This window comes from Chenopodium quinoa, unplaced genomic scaffold (genome assembly GCF_001683475.1).
Source record: "Chenopodium quinoa cultivar QQ74 unplaced genomic scaffold, ASM168347v1, whole genome shotgun sequence".
In the NCBI taxonomy this organism is placed as follows: Eukaryota; Viridiplantae; Streptophyta; class Magnoliopsida; order Caryophyllales; family Amaranthaceae; genus Chenopodium; species Chenopodium quinoa.
In genome coordinates this window covers 5,976,032-5,994,253 of record NW_018744502.1, presented here as the reverse complement: position 1 = coordinate 5,994,253, position 18,222 = coordinate 5,976,032, and the positions used below count along the sequence as shown (strand labels likewise).

Genomic DNA, 18,222 nt, shown 5'->3' with positions numbered 1-18,222 from the left:
TTAAACGTAAAATTAACAAATTAAAAATCAAAAACAAATATCGAAACAAATTTGGAAAAAAAAAAAGTTAAAAATGAATTGTAAAAAAAGTGAGAAACTTTACCTTTGAGTGCTTCAACACTACCATTATGTTTTGAAGTTTTAAAAGATATTGTTAATTTTTTATTATATTACTAGAAATATATTCACTACTAGAAAATTGGTCTTTAAAGACGCTAGCGTAGCAACGCTCAGTAATAATAGTGTTGATACATTGTAAGGGATTTGTAAGTTAAAACGCTATTAAAAATTGTTGCTTTATAGCGTTGCTAAAGGAAAATGATTGGTTTCTAAAAAAAACAAAAATAAAAAGGCGTAAAGGGAAGCACAATAATACAGTGAAAAATTAATGAAATATTTCAAAGTTCCCGGCCTCTACTTGCAAAAAGCTGAATCCGTAAATTTTTTTCTCTATTTCTCTGTGTAACTTTTCTCTAATTTCCCAAAGCACTTTAGCCAATTGCTCGTTCTTCGCAAGATCAACTACTCAATTGTTACAAATATAATTTATTGATTGCTAAAAGGTAAGAATTCTAATTGGTTTCTAGATTTCTTTCGACTACTTTTGATTGTAATTTGAATTTTGCTTCCCAACTTTATGAACATAAACCTAATTTCACTTTTTAATTTGATTTGATTTCAATTTATACTTTTATTTTGATTCCAATTTATGATTTTATTATCATTCAAATTTGTGCTAATCAGATCAAATTCTCAATTTATGGAGTATAATATATTCAGAAATCTAGTTTAATTTTGTAATTGAACATTCCTATTGAATTAATTTCTAAGTATAATCATCTTTCTTAAATAATTACTGATTTTGTAATTGTACCTTATTTTTATTTAACTTACAACTTGCAATCTCAATTTTGCTTTGTATATTTTCCATTGGTTGTTGATATTCGGTGCGATAAAGTCACGATATTCTGTGCAGAAATAGAAAAACACAATACCCAGCTTCAAGTGAGTAATTTATAGCATCCTTGTTCTATATTGCTTCTGCATGTATCTAATTCTTTTTATTTCTTTCTTTATTTTTATATTATTTTTTTTGGTTGCCGTACTCTAGTTGCTTGTGTATATCTTTGTTAGTCTAGTTGAATTATCAAATTGTCCACTACTTTAGTTACTAACCACAATTCCATTTATGAATAGTCTGCCACTTTAAATTGCTTATCATAATTTAATAGCATTGGCTAATATGTACTCCATTTTTCATGTATCAATGTGCTTGTTTTTTTTTTTTTTCTTTTTATTACGAGAATTAAGTGGAATTGAGAGTGTGTAATATTCCTAATCGTCGGTGTATTTTATTGGAATTGGTACGACTCAATAAATTGGGAAAATGTAGGTGTAAAACAGCATAAATTAAACATTTGGAGACACGAGCATAGTCAGAGTATGTTTTTGTAGTATAAATAGCGTGCTTTTGTTGTATAATGTGAACATCATATAGTTTGGTTTAATTGGTTAATTAAGATATTAGCTGTAAAACATGTACTATGAATTAAATGTTTACTACATGTTATCTTATTGTTTTAGTGTGCATTTTAGTGCACCCTTGTCATCAGCTCTTATGATTACTCGACTTTAAAAGTATAAGTTGATTTGTTACTTGGTAATTGTATATATTCCTTATAATGGGTTACTTGATTTCAGTTCTTCTGATTTAGAATTACTGGCAGGGCAATCTTTTTGTAATTTATACTAAGAAAGTTACTATAAATTACAAACAAATTAGTATGATTAATTGAGGGTATTAAAACTTGTCTTCTTATTAATAGGATTATAAGAGATGTAAAAAGATTAAATTTACTAAATAGGAAATTTTCTAATATGTCTTGGTAGGGTGATGATCACTTAAAGATAGGCTTTACATCTCCACCTAAGGGGGAAAAAAAAAGAATAAATTCCCTTTCTTTGTCCTCAAAGTCATAATTGAATTTTGATCAGTACAAATAATTAATCTTTGTTTCAAGAAATAAATGTAAATGTATTCTATATTGTGGCTATTTTTTTTTAATATCTTTTTTAGAATAAAATTAAGAACCTTATTAAGGAACAAGGGGACCAAGAGGTGAGCTTAGATGATGACCCCGTTTCAAAGGTTTTAGGCAAAGGTCAATATGGCCGTTCTTGTGGTTTAGGATTAGGTGTTAAGCCATCAGATGTTGCAGAACCTTCTGGTCCATCATATCATAAAGGCTTGAACATGTCTACAAAAGATGAAGCAGCTGTTTTGTGTTATATTCAAAAATTGGAAGGTTTAACACAATGGCTAAGAAAGCGCGTCAAAAGCCAGGGAATGACTATACGAAAATTGAAGAGGAAGCTCCAATATAGTTATGGTTCTGACTTCGACGATTCCAGCTCTGATGAATTACTTGATTCTGAAACTGAAACTGAAACTAAAACTGATGGTTATGATGATCACGAAGAAGAAAATCATGATGTTACTCTTGCTAATAAGGTACTTATTCTTTTTCTACAAACATTCAATACTATATAAATGCTTGCCACTACATAACTGAATGTTGTTATAAAAATTGATACTTAGATTTTGACTTACATATTCTAATTGAGATGTTTTATTTAATGTAGCTTGGAGGTACTGCATGTATCTCGAGCTTTTTTTTAACGGTTTCGTCTTTTTTTGGTGTACTTCTATACTAATATCTTTTTATATGTGTATGAACAATGTGTACTACGTGGAAAAGTGCATTTTCTGTGTTTATGTGGTGTTGTGTAATTAGTGGTTGAAAACATATTACCTTTTCGTTAAACATATGGGCAGAGTTGCATTAGTTTGGTCATCAAACTGTTGAGCGTAAGATTGGAGGTTGTACAAGGCTAATCAACTTGATTTGTTTGGTATGTGTGTGAGTATAGGTTGTACTCAAAGAATTATTGCTAGTGTAGTGCTTATGTGCTATAGTGTAGGTTATGCTTGAAAACGTATTATCATGCAAGCATTGTAAGTTAGATATTTAAGTGTTGAATTGCATTCAATGTAATTTTTTTAATTTTTTTATTTACCTGGTACAAGAGCAATTTGTGCTCCTTTTAGCCAAATTACTAAGATTGCTTAATTTCTAGATTTACATGATTTGTTGTGGCCATAAAACTATTTACTAAATTAAAATAATTTCTAGGCTTACATGACTTTCTTTATTTGTTGTTTGATGCAGAGCCACAATACTACTTCTGGAAATGATAATTCTCCCTTGCAATACTTGTTTCGGGGTTTTTGATGTGTCATGCGGGAGAGTTACAACACCGAGACTAACCTCCGGCTGCCTGTACCTGTAAAACAACGGAGACTCCCGAGGGAGTTCCGCCTCCGACAATCAAGTTAGAACGTGTATGAGGAGTATATTGCGGAATGTAAATACTTCTCTCTGATTCAGAGAGAATTCTGCAATGAAGATTGCTCAGTTTTTGTGTGGATTGAATGTGTATTCAATGTATCCCTGATAAATGAGGATGGTTCCTCTATTTATAGGGAAGGGGATCAGTTCCCCTTCTAGGGCTTAGGTGACACGTGTCAATAGAGGGTTAGATCCCTTTGGGCCTCTCTAGACACGTGTCAGCATGCTATTGGGACACGTGTTATATTAACAGTGGTCCATTTGTCAGGGGTATTTTTACCCCCAAACATTAGCCCCTCGGAAGGAGTAATCTCTCTTCTAAGAGGGATTGCTCCTTTCGAATACGAGACCCCTTGAGCCTCTTTGGTCAGCATTTTTCTAGTTCAATTAAGGAGAAATTTGATTGTCTTGGAAAATTTGATACGTTGAACGGTATGACATTTTCCGAGTTAATCAAATCATAATAATGATTGCCGCTGAACTAGACAGATGTCGACTATTATTACTTTTAGCCCCACTATGCTGATAGCCCCAGATCAGGCGGACTGTCGACCATCAAGTGGGGGTTAGCGCGCAATATTATCTGGTCATTGGCCTCAATTTGATCATGAGGCCATTGGCCTTCGCTTGATCATTCGAGTGAATAACTGTTTGGGGTGCTTTTAAGCAAAGCTGGTTATGGCACGACTAAGATTTCATGTGCCGTTTGTACCATATGGTAGTAAGGGCGGTTGTATTTTTTTGCTGGGAGTACCGGCTGTACCCATTGGATGTCATGCTAATTGCATGTTGCTTATCCCACACATGCACAGCTGGATGTGTGGTTAAAGCAGGTCGGCTGCTTATGATGCCGCCTGTATATGGCTGGGCTTGAAAGTACCAACTTCCATTAGTCGGCTTAGCTATTGCTTGTATGTCAACATGCCTGAGCATGCCGACAGACTGAGAGGTTGCTTGGTTGCAAATCTGAAGGTTGGACGAGTGTTGATTGATACTAACTGGCAGCTCATTCGACATAATCAGCCTAGCTTGTCTGAAAAATTTGAATTTTCCTGAAGATGCTTTGAAGGATATCTCTCACCCGTTGGATGGGTTTGGTGGGAGCATTATCCACCCCGTTTGACGGATAAACTTGCCTATTCGATTTGGGTAGAAGGGAGAGGGAAGGGACATGGTCGTCCGCTTCCTAGTCGTTAAAGAGCTCACTGGCTATAATGTCATCATCGGCCATCCGACCTTAAACTCGGCAAAGGTTGTAATTGTCCCTCACTTAATGCTGATGAAGTTTGAGTGGTTGGACGGGAAGATAGGTTCAATTCAGGGAAACTAAGTAATGGCCAAAGAGTGTAATCAGCTGGCCGTGAAGCCAACTTCACTCGGACATGGTAGAGCGTCCTGAGCAAAACTCAGAAGGAGGATCAGTTTAAGCAATGCAGGTCGGCAAAAAGCACAAGTCAATCAAGAAAGAGGAGGCATAGCAATTAATGAGCGTCGGCCGGCCAGAAGAGCTAAGGTCGCAGCCGACCGGTGATCATACGGACATAATGCTGGACCCAGACCAGCCTGATCGTACGGTCAAGGTCGGCACTATGGCCATAGACATGCTTGGAGACGACTTAGTAAATCTGTTAAGAAATTTCAAAGATGTGTTTACATTTGAAGTTCATGAGATGTTGAGTATAGCCTAGGCTTGGCAGTTCACAAGTTGGCCATAAACCCGGTTGTGAAGCCTGTTCGGCAGAAAAAGGGAAACCATGGTGAGAAAAGGAATCAGGCGGCCGCAGTTAAGGTGAAAAAGTTGCTGGACACGGGTTTCATTTGGCAATGCTTTTATCCTAATTGGGTGGCAATGTAGTGTTGGTCAAGAAGCCGAATGGAACTTGGCGGTTGTGTGTTGATTACATTGATCTTAATAAGGCATGTCCTAAGGATAGCTTTCCCTTCCCTAAAATCGACCGCCTGGTTAATGGCCTGGCATGCCTTGATGAGTTTTATGGACACCTATTCCGGATTCCACCAAATCCCTTTGTGGGAAGAAGATCAAGAGAAAACAGCATTTGTGACCGAGCAGGGGTTGTATTGCTACAAAGTCATGCCGTTCGGCCTGAAGAATGCCCCAGCCACATTTCAGAGGCTTGTGAACACGATCTTCAGAGACCAGATCGGCCGGAACATGGAGGCATATATTGATGATATGATTGTTAAATCAAAGAAGTCGGCCGATCATCTGAGTGACCTCCGAGAAACATTAGTCGAATTCAGGCAGCATAAGATGATGTTGAATCCGAAGAAGTGTGTCTTTGGTGTTGAGTCAGGAAAATTTCTCGGATTTTTGATTGATCAGCGTGGCATTGAGGCCAATCCGGAGAAGATCCAAGTGGTCTTAGACATGAAATTGCCGAGAGCCATAAAAGAAGTTCAGAGGCTGGCCGACTACTTAGCCACTCTCGGACGGTTTATGTCAAGATCAGGGGATAAGTGTCGCTACTTTTTTCAAACTATCAAGAAAAATGCTATGTTCGAGTGGACGGAAGAGGTCGAGGAAGCCTTTGTTCAGCTGAAGAATCACTTGCATACACTCCCTCGGCTCGTCTATCCACTCAAAGATGAAAAGCTATACATGTACCTTGTAATTTCTGATCACTCTTTAAGTGTCGTCCTGCTTGTTGAAAGGGACGGCCATTAGATCCCCGTGTATTTCATCAGCCATGTTTTCCACAATGCCGAACTTAGGTATCCAACCATTGAGAAGTTAGGCTTGGCATTGTTCATGGCATCAAAAAAGTTTAGGCCATGTTTTCTTGCTCATTCAATTGTGGTCTACACGGACAAATCGTTTAAGAAGCCATTCACAACATTGGAGGCTAGTGGCCGAATGCTTAAATGGGCCTTAGAATTGAGAGGATTTGATATTACATTCGAACCCAGAAAAGTAATCAAGGTCAAGCCTTTGCAGATTTTTTGGCTGAAATGACACGATCGGACCTACAGCCAGCAAGGGATCAGATTTGGAAAGTGTTTGTTGATGGAAGTGCAACAACGACTGGGTGTGGCGCTGGTATCATTCGTCTATCTCCAGAAGGAGATAAGTTTGAATACGCTTTGAGATTTTAGTTTCAAGCCTCCAACAACGAGGCCGAGTGTGAAGCCCTTTTGGTCGGCCTTAGAATGTGTAAGGCGACCGGGGCAAAAAAAAATTAATGCCTGTTCGGACTCCCAGCTGATAGTCAGCCAAGTGTGACTACGAGGCTAGGAAGCCGACAATGATGAAATATCTCCAAATGGTGAAGGATGAGGTCAAGGGCCTAAAGCATTTCACGTTGCAACAAGTCCCTCGGTCCGATAACAATCAAGCAGATGCCTTGTCCAAGCTAGCCTCCTTGGCATCATGTGATACTCTGAGATCTGTGTTCTGGGAAGTAAAAGGAGAAGCGAAGCATTGATGCCGAGCCCATGTAAATCATTGACCAAAGCTCTACATGGATGGACGGAATTATCTCCTATCTCAAAGATGGAATTCTTCCGGACGACCCAAAAGAGAGTTGGGTGATGAAGAAAAAGGCGACATGGTTTGAGAAGAAGGGTGGGAACTTGTTCAAGAAATCATTTGTCAAACCATATTTGAAGTATGTTACGCCTTAGCGGGGGCATGAAGTTCTAGATGACTTTCATCAGGGGCATTGCGGATCACACATAGGTGGACGAGGCTTAGCTGAAAAGGTAACCCATGTGGGCTATTACTGGCCGAGCATGAATTCAGACGCTAGAGAAATGGTGAAAAAATGTGATAAGTGCCAAAGATTCGCAACCCTCATCCTCCGTCCGACAAATAGCTTGTTGGCCATAAGTAGTCCTCTCCCTTTTGTAAAATGGGGCATGGACATCTTGGAGCCGTATACTCTTGCATCAGGGCAATGACGGTACGTGTTAGTAGGAGTCGACTACTACACGAAGTGGGTGGAGACTGAGGCCATCCGAGGGATCAAGTGGAAAGATGTGTTCACCTTCATTTGGAAGAATATAATCACCCGTTTTTGTGTTCCACAATCAATGGTGTTCGATAATGGGCCCCAGTGTGAAATAGACCATCTCAGAGATTGGCTGAGTGATCAGGGCATAACACATTGATTTGCCTTGGTTGGACGCCCAAAAGCCAATGGTCAAGTTGAAGCGTACAATAATTGATCAAGCGGAAGCTTGAGAAAGCAGGCGGCTTATGGGCTGATGAATTGGTCAATGTCCTATGGTCCAATCGAATAACAGCCAAAAGCTCAATAGGAGAAACCCTATTCTTTCTTGTCTATGGCGCTGAAATCGTCCTCCCAATTGAGATGTATGAGCCCACTTTGCGAGTGATGTTGTATGATTAATCGGCCAATTAGGAGGCCATAAAGACTGTCTTAAACTTTCTTCCGGAAGTTAGGGGAAACGCGACGCTTAAACACGAAATATATTGTCTAAGGATGACAAGGGCATATAATCGAAAGGTGTCAAAGCGGCCGCTTAAGATGGGAGATCTAGTTCTGAGAAAAATAGAAGCGGTAGGCCGAGCAAAAGAAGACGACAAGTTAACCCATAATTGGGAAGGGCCATACCGAATCAGAGAAGAAGTGCGAGATGGTACATACCGTCTCAAAACCTTAGATGGTTGTCCTATTCAATGTACTTGGTATGGACAATCTAAAAATATATTATGTATAAAGTTTTTATACTTAGCCAAAAAAGTTGTATATACAACTAGGTCTAGCGACCGAGCAATGTAATTAAAGTCGTACGGCCAAACAATGTAATTTTGACCGAATAAATGAGATAGTCAAACATTGTTAATTAAATTTTTGCATAAATATTGCGTACGACTAAGCAGAAATGCCGCCAAAAATTAGAAACAATGGTTGCTAGCAACATAGCAGCTCGGCCTCTAAAAAGGGGCAAGGTACAACGACTAGGAGAAAACCCAACAAGGTCTCTCCCAGCCAAGCAATATGGCCCTCGAATGGGGCAAATGTGGAAAGCCGGCAGAAAAATCTATCAAAAGTCTCTCCCAGCAAAGTAACTCAGCCATAATTGTCAGACTGCTATCCATCAGGCCATGATCTTGGTCAGACGGATAAGAAATAAGGTAGCCTAAAATTGTTTAAGGAATTTTAAGTCTAAGGGAAAGGATATACCTAAGCTATTAAGCCATACGAATACTTAGAAATTATCAGATTAAGATCATATCTGAAATTTCATAAGTACATCTAAGAGATAGTATCAAAGGAAGACTTGGCACAAATTAAATATGAAGCCAATTAAATGGCCGCATATAGAAATTCATTCGACATTTTCCTAGTCCAAGGGAAATCATTATGATTTTAAATTATAGTCGTCATACCCTTTGAGGTATAAGATCTATCAAGTTAATCAAACCTCTTTAAATATGGACAAGACAAAATGCCAAATAAAGGGGCATACCCCCATATCCATTCGTACTCAAAATAAAGGCATATGGCATGAAAAAATGCAAAAAAATGCTAAGTATGAATGAAGAAAAAGGAGAGAACTTGCATAGATCAAAGCCGCTCAAACAGGCGGTAAAATAAAGAAGTCATAATACAATACCGCTCAAACAGGCAACAAAGATGCAAATTGTATAGAACAAAGAAATAACAAGCTAAGTAAAAAAGGCTGATAAACTGCACCAGAAGACCGAAGCCCTTCACTTAGCCAACGCCTTGTCACCATCAGCATTGGGAACAGTCTTGGCCGACTCCTCTTCCTCGACCGGCTTCTCTTCCTCCTCCTCCCCCTCGTCATCTTCTACTTCATCCTCATCATCTCTTGGAGGAGGAGAGGTAGTTTCGACGAACTCAGGAGGGGGTAGTCCGACAGCTACGGCTTCCTCCTTGAGAGAGACATGCATGATTTAGCCGATGAACAAAGCGCTCCTGATAGTAAGCGAACTCACTGATGGGAAACATCATGGAGAACGCTTCATAGAAACGGCTCTTCAGCCTCTCCTCGGCCACATGCTCAAGTTGGACCGCCTCCTTAGGGTCGATCAGCCGTGGTGCTTTGAGCTGCACAGTCAGGTTCGTAATAGACTTGTTCAGTCGGTCAACCTCAAGCTTGAGGGAGTCCAATTAGTCTAGAGTCGCCTGAAGAGCCTGAAGGCTAGAGTCCAGCTTGACCTTTAGCTTCTAAGAGGATTCAAAGCCCTCTTTCCATTAAGAAATGTTAGCGACCGCCTCGTCCCTTTCTTTTTGAAGGGCCTCCCGAGCAAGCCGCTCCAGCCTATGAGCATCGCCCATTATGACGATGTCCTCTTTTTGTTGACTTCTCGGACAGTGCATAGAGGGCGGCTTTGTGCCGGATCTCCTGCATTGCTAGTAGGCCGGTGTTCTCACCCTGGACCTTCTTTATCATGTTCTAGGCGGCCTTGATCTTCTCTTGCTCCTTAGAACGCCAATCCAGGAAGGCGCTGAGTCTAAGGAAAAGCTGCATTCGGACAGAAACAAGTTAGTAAAAGCGAAAACGTGAAAATAAACTCACTAGTAGAAAAAATGACAAAGGCACCCCACCTTTGGCACCAGTTTTTGAAAACCGGTGGTTAAAAAAACGGGCGGGATTGGAAAACAAGCTTTTGGCACCGGTTCCAGCCAAACCGGTGGCAAATTATCTTTTTGGCACCGGTTCAAACCGGTGCCAAATAAAAAAGATATTTCTTTAAAAAAAAAAAAGGGAGAAATGGATTTGGCACCCGAACCGGTGCAAAATCTATTGTAAAATAAAAAAAAACCCGGATATACTCTTTCTTTCTCTTACTTTCATTTCCTCGATATTTCCTCCTCTCTCATCTGATCTGCCTCTCTCTTTCTCTCCTCCATTGAAGCGTACTCGAATTTCTCCATTGAAGGGGCTTCTGAGCTTTCTCTCAGCACTTTCCTCAAACTCCTTTGATCTCTATAACCGCCACTTTTCCCTTTCCTTTCATCTCTCTTTCGATCTCCTTCTCCTTCTCTCTTTGAGGTTAGGGTTTCTAGGTGCGTCTGTTTTGAATCAATTTGATGTACATGTGTCTTCAACAACAACAAATTCGAATCAATTTCGAACCAAAAATCAGAAATTCGAGGTTAGGGTTTCTTGGTTATTTAGCTTTGCGTTATATTGTAGCAGTTCTGAGCTTTCTCCTCCATTGAAACAACTTCTGAGGTAATGTTTTTTAATCAATGAAGTTTTTTAATCAATGAATATCAATTTCGCTAATTTTTTGTGTTAGTATAGTTAATCTAGGGTTTTACCATTGCTAAAATTGTGCTATTGGCTTGTTTATTTAGGGTTAGATACGAATTGCTGGATTCTCTCTTCTGCTCGATTATCTGTTGAGTAATCACCAAAATCGAAAGTTTTAGGTATCAATTTTATTATTATATGATGAGTTTCAGGTGTCAAATTCTTAGTTGTATTCTTTGATTAAACTAGTATTAGTATTATGAATTGATTGATTGATTTAAGGTTTGGAGGAATGTAGTTTTTTGGATGGACGACTATGATGTTGATGAACAGATAAAGTTATAATTTTTCAAAATAGTTATGTATTTTGGATTGGCTTAAAAGAGATAGTATATTTTTATGAATATTTGAGTATAGAATTTCACTCCTACAGGCTACAGGCCTACAACCTTTCATTTCTTTGTTAACGGTTGTTATTATGTTTAAAGTCGATATAGAAAACAACATTTCGCTTTGTTCTTGTTTTGGATATTGTTTGCCTCAATTCTCATTGTTTTGTTTGATTGGATGTTTGATTGTTTCAGTTTTAATTTGGATGTTTGATTGTTTGTTTTGGTGAGGATTAGCTGGGTTTGAATTTAGGCTTTTATTAGTGAATTTAGTAATTAGACCGAATATCATTTTTTGATGAATTTGTGGAACTGGAAATTAGGGTTGGATTTGGCTGATTTTTGCTAGAAACCAGTAACTGATTTTGGCTTGTTCAGCCTCCTGCAGTCCTGCTTTTCAAAGTTTAGCTTTTGAGATTTGAGAATAATGATGAAAAACTAATAAGGATGATGAAAAAGTAAAGTTTGCACATATGCTTATTTTGGTGGACTTATGGTTACTGTTTATCTTGCAGTTTTCTAAGGATGGTGTGAAGTATATTGAAGAGATAAAAATGAGAGTGAACCTTGTTATCCCAACTCCACCATCTCCAGAGTTGTTACCCCTCAACGAAACAGTGAAACAGGTAACAATTTCTGACATATGAAGTTTCTGGTTACATTGACTTATTTTTGATATGTTATGCCCCCTGAATAATGATAGCAAGTTTCATTTTATTGATCTTTTAAATATCAAGATGTTTAGCAAGAATTTGGTGGTGTTTATTCCCCCCCCTTTTTTTTTACACTGCTGGTTGATGATCATGTTGAGTCTAAAACAGTAAACCAGGAGGATTTGAAGCCAGTTACAATCCATAAGGATGTTCCTCGATCTCAAGATGTAAAATCAGAACCAATTAAGCAGATGACTCTAGTTTGTAGAAAGATGTTGAGACTCCTGGGTGGGAGTTTCTGCTCCGTGTTTCTTTTATTAATCTTTTATTAAGTTTTCTGGTTCAAGTATTTATTTCAGGGTTTACTTATGAGTAGAATTGTATTTAACTGAATCCTGTGATTTCAGATTATCAATGATTTGCTTAATCCAACTGGTCAGAATCTACGTGTAAGAGAAGATGCCCAGGTTTGTGTTGGTTTCAGTTATTGGCTAGAATATAATATTTCCATATTATGTCTGTTTTTGGCTCTTAGTGTTATGTCTTTGCTGCTGCTCCATTATTTTACTACATTTATTGGAATCATTAGCTGGTTCGTCGTCCATTTGAGACGATCTCAGTAATCTAAAGTGGCTTATAAAAATCTCTCTAAGTAAGACCAAGATTCTCACAGCTGGTACATTTTTTATCTATAATTTGGTGTATGAAAACCATATGAGGTATCTTTAGTAACCTTCTTGAAGATATGAAGTGGGGCTGCTTCAAGTATGTAATGTAAATTTAAATGTTTGTTATAGGTAAGTGAACGGAAGGGCCTTGATATGGTGCGTTGTGATTGGAGCTTGTTATCAAAGGAAGTTGGGGACTATTGCTTGAGTCCGATACTTTCTAGAGGGTATAGTTGTGCTTCTATCTTGCGTCAAGGATTCCTTTTATTTTTTCCTCTTCTGATTTTTGATATTATATTATTCTAATAGCAAAAAACAGAGTGATTGCACCTTTATAGAGTTTTAAGGTATCAGCCTAAATTATGTTTTTCCTTCCTTGCAGATGCCGTGAGGATGTTGTGGAGTCGATACATAGTTATCTTATGAAGCTAATAGAAAGACCTAAATTTTTGTTGGCCAGTGTTTAAATAACGAAAATAGGAATTGATCTTCCAGATTCACTACTGCATTGACATAATTTGAATGTGTCACTCTTGAAACTTAATCTGTCACTCTTAATGGGAATATGTCTTGTAAATTTGTCATCATTTTTTGTATGTTAGATATAGTCGCAATAATTTATACAAACATCTTTCAGGAATCATGACATATGATGGTCTCGAGAGTTGCATTTTGAATAGTCGACTATACACAAGTGAGAATTCAATCTGTGGGGAGAATGATTGTCCAGCAGACTCTTTTAATGGAGGAGAAACCAGCTGCTCATCAAGCAAAGATGCTTTCGGATCTTTCTTTTCTGATAGGACTATGAAGAGGAACCATGAAGAAACAGATGAGTGGAGTGTCCCAGAAAGCCCAGAACATATTTTGGTAAGTAAATTTTTAAGCTTGTTTTGCTTGTCTGTTTTTGGTTCTGTGATCTTAATTTATCTTCTGCATTTTCTGTCAGGTTCCTTTGCACTAGATGCATAGATGGATGCAGTCAAGTCTTATTTGGGAATTGCTACTGCCTCTTATCTTTGATTGTGTAGTTTTTTTTTTTTTTTTTTTCCAGTTTTTTAAAGTGTAATATTAAAAGTTATTGAAGAAAATATATGTGTTTTATGTATATTATGATTATATATAAGTATTTGGTAAAATTTAAGTGAAAAAAAATGCAATTTTTTTTTTATTTTTTTTGGGCATTTTTGGCACCGGTTTTGGAAAAGAACCGGTGCTAAAAGTTTTTTTTTTAAAATTTTTTTTGGGGACTTTTGGCACCGGTTCTAAGTCAAAACCGGTGCCTATTGTATTGAAAAAAAAACAGCGTGCCATGGGTAATTGGCACCGGTTAACCGATGCCAAATCTTTAAATAGCCACCGGTTTTGAACCGGTGCCAAATCTTCAAATACTCAACAGTTCAAAACCGGTGCCCATAGGGTGGTTTGAATCGGTGCTTATTTATGTTTTTCGCCTAGTGACTAAGTGCCAAACCTTAGTCAGAGTATATTTACCTCGACATTGCAGTTAAGCATGGGACCGATCGAGGAATCCCTCGTTAATTCCGCGGAACTTTTCCCGCTGCTCTTGAGGGACGACCCGCAGCATGGCCTCCTTAATGGCCTTTCGGTCAGCGCTAGTAAGCGACTGGCCGGGTAGTTACATGTTCATCTCTTGGGCAAAATCTGTACCAACTATGAAGGAAGTTAGATTACTGAAATTGAAGTACAAGTACTAAACACGCAAGTGCCATATATACCCGCCGAAAAAGATGGAGGAGATGGTACACGAAACTCGGTCGAATGAGTATGCGGCGGTTGTTCCCCAATTTCTTGGGGTTGACTTTGCTGCTTATCGGGCGCCTGAGAGGGTTGCTTTCCCAGCCATTCAGACCTTGTGACGACCTCGACATGAAGAGTCGAGGCCGTTTTGTAAGGGGACAACTTTCCCCCTTCACCCATGCGGACGGTCTCATCATGGACCGCTTTAGCTTGCGGGTCCATGGACTTGGAGCCCCCACTCGGTGTCAGCTGGAATTGTTCTACTTTAGACTGCTTGGAAGCAGTCTGCGGCGTCGCCTTGGCGGCTACAGTCTTCCGAGACTTAGACGTCTGGCCGTCCTTGGAAGCAGAGTCCTGGGAGTGGACGCCTAAAAAAGCAGAGAAGTTGGCCGAGAAAGATATTATGTCCGAGTAAAATTAGGAAGGATACCTCTCCTAACATACCAACTCGGCAATTTATGAAAAGAAGCCGTCCGAGTAAAATAAGGTAGGATACCTCTCCTAACATACCAATTCGGCAATTTATGAAAAGAAGCCATGTCCGAGTAAAATTAGGAAGGATACTCCTCCTAACATACCAGCTCGGCAAAAAAAAAAAAACAAAAAAAAAAAAAAAAAAAAAAAAAAGAAAGAAAGAATTTTTTTAGTACCTCCTTAGCCTGATTGTACTGTTGTTGGCGAAACTTGTAACGCTCTAGGCTGAAGTCAGACATGTCTGTTTCCCCCTTCTGCTCGACGTCCAACTTCAAGAAGGCTTCGTCTGATAAGAAAACAAAAATCAAGTGTTAGATTAATTTCAAGTTACAAAAACCTTTGAACGTCCAAGTCACAATGTTCCACCTTGGGGATAGTTCCAGTACAGGTCGCAGGCCGACATGAACACTAAATCCCTTAGCCAGTCGACCAGTGGAATCCAATGAGACGGAATAGAAACGGACTTCCCATCCCTGAACACCTTTTTTATCTTAAAATAGTCAAATTGGAACTCATTGTCAGGATGGACGGGTAGCTTGGTGGGCTTATGATTCCCCCGTCCGAGCTTAATAGGCTCGACATTGAAGCGATTCATCCGCAAATTGAATTCCACATCTTTGGTTTTAATGCGGTATAATCGGTGCTTCCAGTCACGCTACTTGGATGGCTTTTGCATAACTACCAGGTAGTCTTTGTCGGTATTCAGAACTAGTCATCCGTCCGTCTCTACATCCAGCCACACCATAGAGTGCATCTTGCAGAAGGTCGGGGCGTCGGGGGTCATGCCTTGCCTAAGGCACGAACAAGTAGCTTAATATGTTTACCCAGCTGTTCGGCACCAACTGAAAAATGGCAATATTATATTCGTCTAGCATATTCTAGACGAACGAATGCAACGGGAAACGAAGTCCCACCTCCAAGGCCGCTCGGTAGACACTGAAACACCTCCTCCTTAGTGACTCGCCTTCCCAAGCGGCCATAGAGTATGAACGCCTTAGGGACACGATGTGGTAACCCCTTCCAAGTTTGGTAAATTCCTTAAACTCCTCGAATTTATTGTTCAAAAAGCTCAAAGGCACACTGCCAACAATACAAGCGCATGGGTCTTTAAAATTCACGGTGTTGGGCTCCTCGATCGGTTGATAAGCATCCGGATTCTCAGCTTCCTGCTCAGTCGCTTGAGGTTCGGGGGCCCTAACCGAACCAAACTCTGAAGACAGAACCGTGTCCAGAGCAGCGGCCTCGGCTAAGCTCCCCCCCCCCTCCTCTGGGAGCCTTAGCCGGCCTCATTAAATGGTGCCCTCAGGCACCAAGGGTCTTTTACCTTATCTTCCTTTTCTCCTCCAACGGCCACCTGATTTCCAGAAGTAGGGGCGCTGCGAGGGGGCAGGTCAGACGGCTCATAGATATGGATTCTAGTCCGTGGCCTGGCCGACCTGGTAGTTTTTGTTGAGGGTTGTTGGCGATTTTGGTCGGACAAACCCCCTCGACCGGACCTAGTGTCCGCCTGAATTGTGGGATGCCTCTTTGAAGATAGTAGCTCGGACGGCATCAGGACCGAGCTAATGTATTGTGAAAGGCGTTGTACCGGATTTGCCCCGGACGCCACAATTTCCCCTTCCCTGGTTGGTCTGGAAGAAGACCGGGAAGTTGTATTTTGTTGAGCATGTTGCCCGTACGAGGAGACAATCACCTCCACTACCGAGCAGGCACTACCATTGAATGTGGCATTCGTATTCTCCTCGTCTGTATTTCGGGATTATAAGAGACTACAGGGTCGACCATACTATCGTCCAGGTTTCTTTCTGTATTACGCTTGTACGTTTGTCTCGTATGCGCCATGTTCGACTACAAGACATGGAAGAATAGGTGGGGATGAGTTGGTACGCACTAAAAAAGGGTCCACTCCAAAGAGAGGAGGAGTCGGCTCCATCCACTCTAGACTTCTCAGTCCCAGGCAAACGGCCAACCTCATAAGGAGAAACGAACGAATCCGAGTGTTGTGCCAGTTCGTTAAAAACAAGTATGGAAAAGGAAAAAATAAAGAGAAGCAGACGGTTACCTCTGTACGAGTAGAAAACTTGAGGAAATTTAAAGATCTTGATGAACTGATCGTCAAATTCAATAAACTTGAATGGAAAAGTCAAGTTCACGGCTGAGCTCTAGAAAATTTGGGAGGAAAAGTCAGTTTCTCTCACTAAAAGCTTTGACTTCTCTCTAGAAAACACTAAATCCAAAGTGTTTTTATGAAGTCAAACAAGTTCTATTTATAGGGATGTTAATGGGGCGGGTCGGGGCGGATGTTGGCTTTCCCATCCCCATCCCCACCTAAAATTTTCATCCCCATCCCCATCCTCGGGGCGGGTCAAAAATTCATCACTATACCCACCCCGCGCGGGTACAATTCCAAACCCATCCCCGCCCCACCCCCACTTGGATATCCACCTCCACCTAATCCCCGCCCAAGACCCGCCTAATCCCCGCTTCACATATACACAATCCTATATGATTAATATAGCAAACAATTTTATTTTATTTTTTAAAAAAAAATTAATGTCAATATTACAGACCTTTTTGTTTTAATATAAGTGTATTACAAACTATTATATTTACTATTTCAGATAATTTTTTTTTATAAAATAGTATAAAAGTATATAATTTTGTTTTAAAAATTGTACAGATGTGGGTATAGGGTGGGCATGACAGGTACGAAGTGGGGCGATTGGGTCGAGGTGGGTATGAAGTGGGGCGGGGCGGGGCAGGGATAGGGCGGGTATAACCTAAAATCCACCCCCGCCCCATCACCTATGGCGGGTATGGTTTTCATCCCCATCCCCGCACCACCACCCACCAAACCGAGACCCATCCCCTTCCCATTGGGGCGGGGATGGGGCGGGTCTCCTACTTCACCCGCTCCACTGACATCCCTATCTATTTATAGGCAAAATTTATGGGGGCAAAATGGTAAAATTACCTTTACCGCCTAGAAGTTCAAACGGTTCTTTTGAAAAACCTAACCTAGAAGCTCAAACGGTTAATTAAACCGTTCCGTCAATAAAGACGGGGAAGATGTACGATTACCCAAACGACACGTCAAAATATACAGCTAAATCAGCGAATCCAAACCGTTACTCCGGAAAATGCAGAGGACAGGTGTCTCACCTGATTACTGGAGGTACCCCTCGTCCGTCTTATTTCAAGACTTAAGTCAAAAGGTGAAATCAGGCGGACGCCTTAAGGAAATTAGCCCAAAGGATCTTTCCCAAAACCAGGCGGACAATATAGTTCGTCACTTTCAACAAAAAGCCCAATACTCGAACATGCTTGGACAAGTGAAAATCAGAGGAGGCGGCCCATATGGTATGAGCTAGTGAGCCACCCCCTCTGAGGGGCAAATGTTTAGGGTAAAAATACCCCATCACGTGGTCCAATCCCATAGTGACACGTGGCCCAATAAAAAAGGGCGACATGTGTCCCAATAGGAAGATGACACGTGGCCAACAAAAGAACACTCGAAAGAGAGAAGGCCTCCTTACATCAGGAGGCCCAAATCCCGAGAAAAGCGTTATAGAGGCGCCCCCAAAGGACGCGTGTCTTGCACTAATTGCGCCGCCAATCAGGTTGCACCTTTTTAGGGCACCAACCCTAACGGGCA

At 40.3% G+C, this 18,222-nt stretch overlaps 1 protein-coding gene across 3 annotated transcripts; it reads left to right on the top strand.

The window, feature by feature from the left end:
• Positions 1–272: 272 nt before the first annotated feature.
• On the top strand, positions 273–13,416 carry LOC110698060 (DNA polymerase alpha catalytic subunit-like). Of its 3 annotated transcripts, XR_002506649.1 has the most exons (7): positions 6,651–10,601; positions 10,727–10,801; positions 11,527–11,637; positions 12,072–12,131; positions 12,462–12,559; positions 12,715–13,202; positions 13,282–13,416. XR_002506649.1 is itself a non-coding variant. In XM_021875463.1 (6 exons), the coding sequence occupies exons 2-5, from the start codon at positions 11,566–11,568 to the stop codon at positions 12,797–12,799; spliced, it is 315 nt and encodes a 104-aa protein (XP_021731155.1). In that variant the 5' UTR covers positions 273–563; positions 11,527–11,565; the 3' UTR covers positions 12,800–13,202; positions 13,282–13,416. The 3 variants fall into 3 exon arrangements, 1 of the variants encoding a protein (XP_021731155.1); XM_021875463.1 differs by lacking the exons at positions 6,651–10,601; positions 10,727–10,801 and adding an exon at positions 273–563; XR_002506650.1 differs by lacking the exon at positions 10,727–10,801 and having other exon boundaries at positions 6,653–10,601.
• The last annotated feature ends 4,806 nt before the right edge of the window (positions 13,417–18,222 follow it).

Coding starts and splice junctions, on each gene's coding strand:
- LOC110698060 (XM_021875463.1), top strand. CDS start 11,566: ATGAGAGTGAACCTTGTTATCCCAACTCCACCATCTCCAGAGTTGTTA. Junction 12,132..12,461: donor GTGTAAGAGAAGATGCCCAG/GTTTGTGTTGGT, acceptor TGTTTGTTATAG/GTAAGTGAACGGAAGGGCCT. Junction 12,560..12,714: donor AGTCCGATACTTTCTAGAGG/GTATAGTTGTGC, acceptor CCTTCCTTGCAG/ATGCCGTGAGGATGTTGTGG.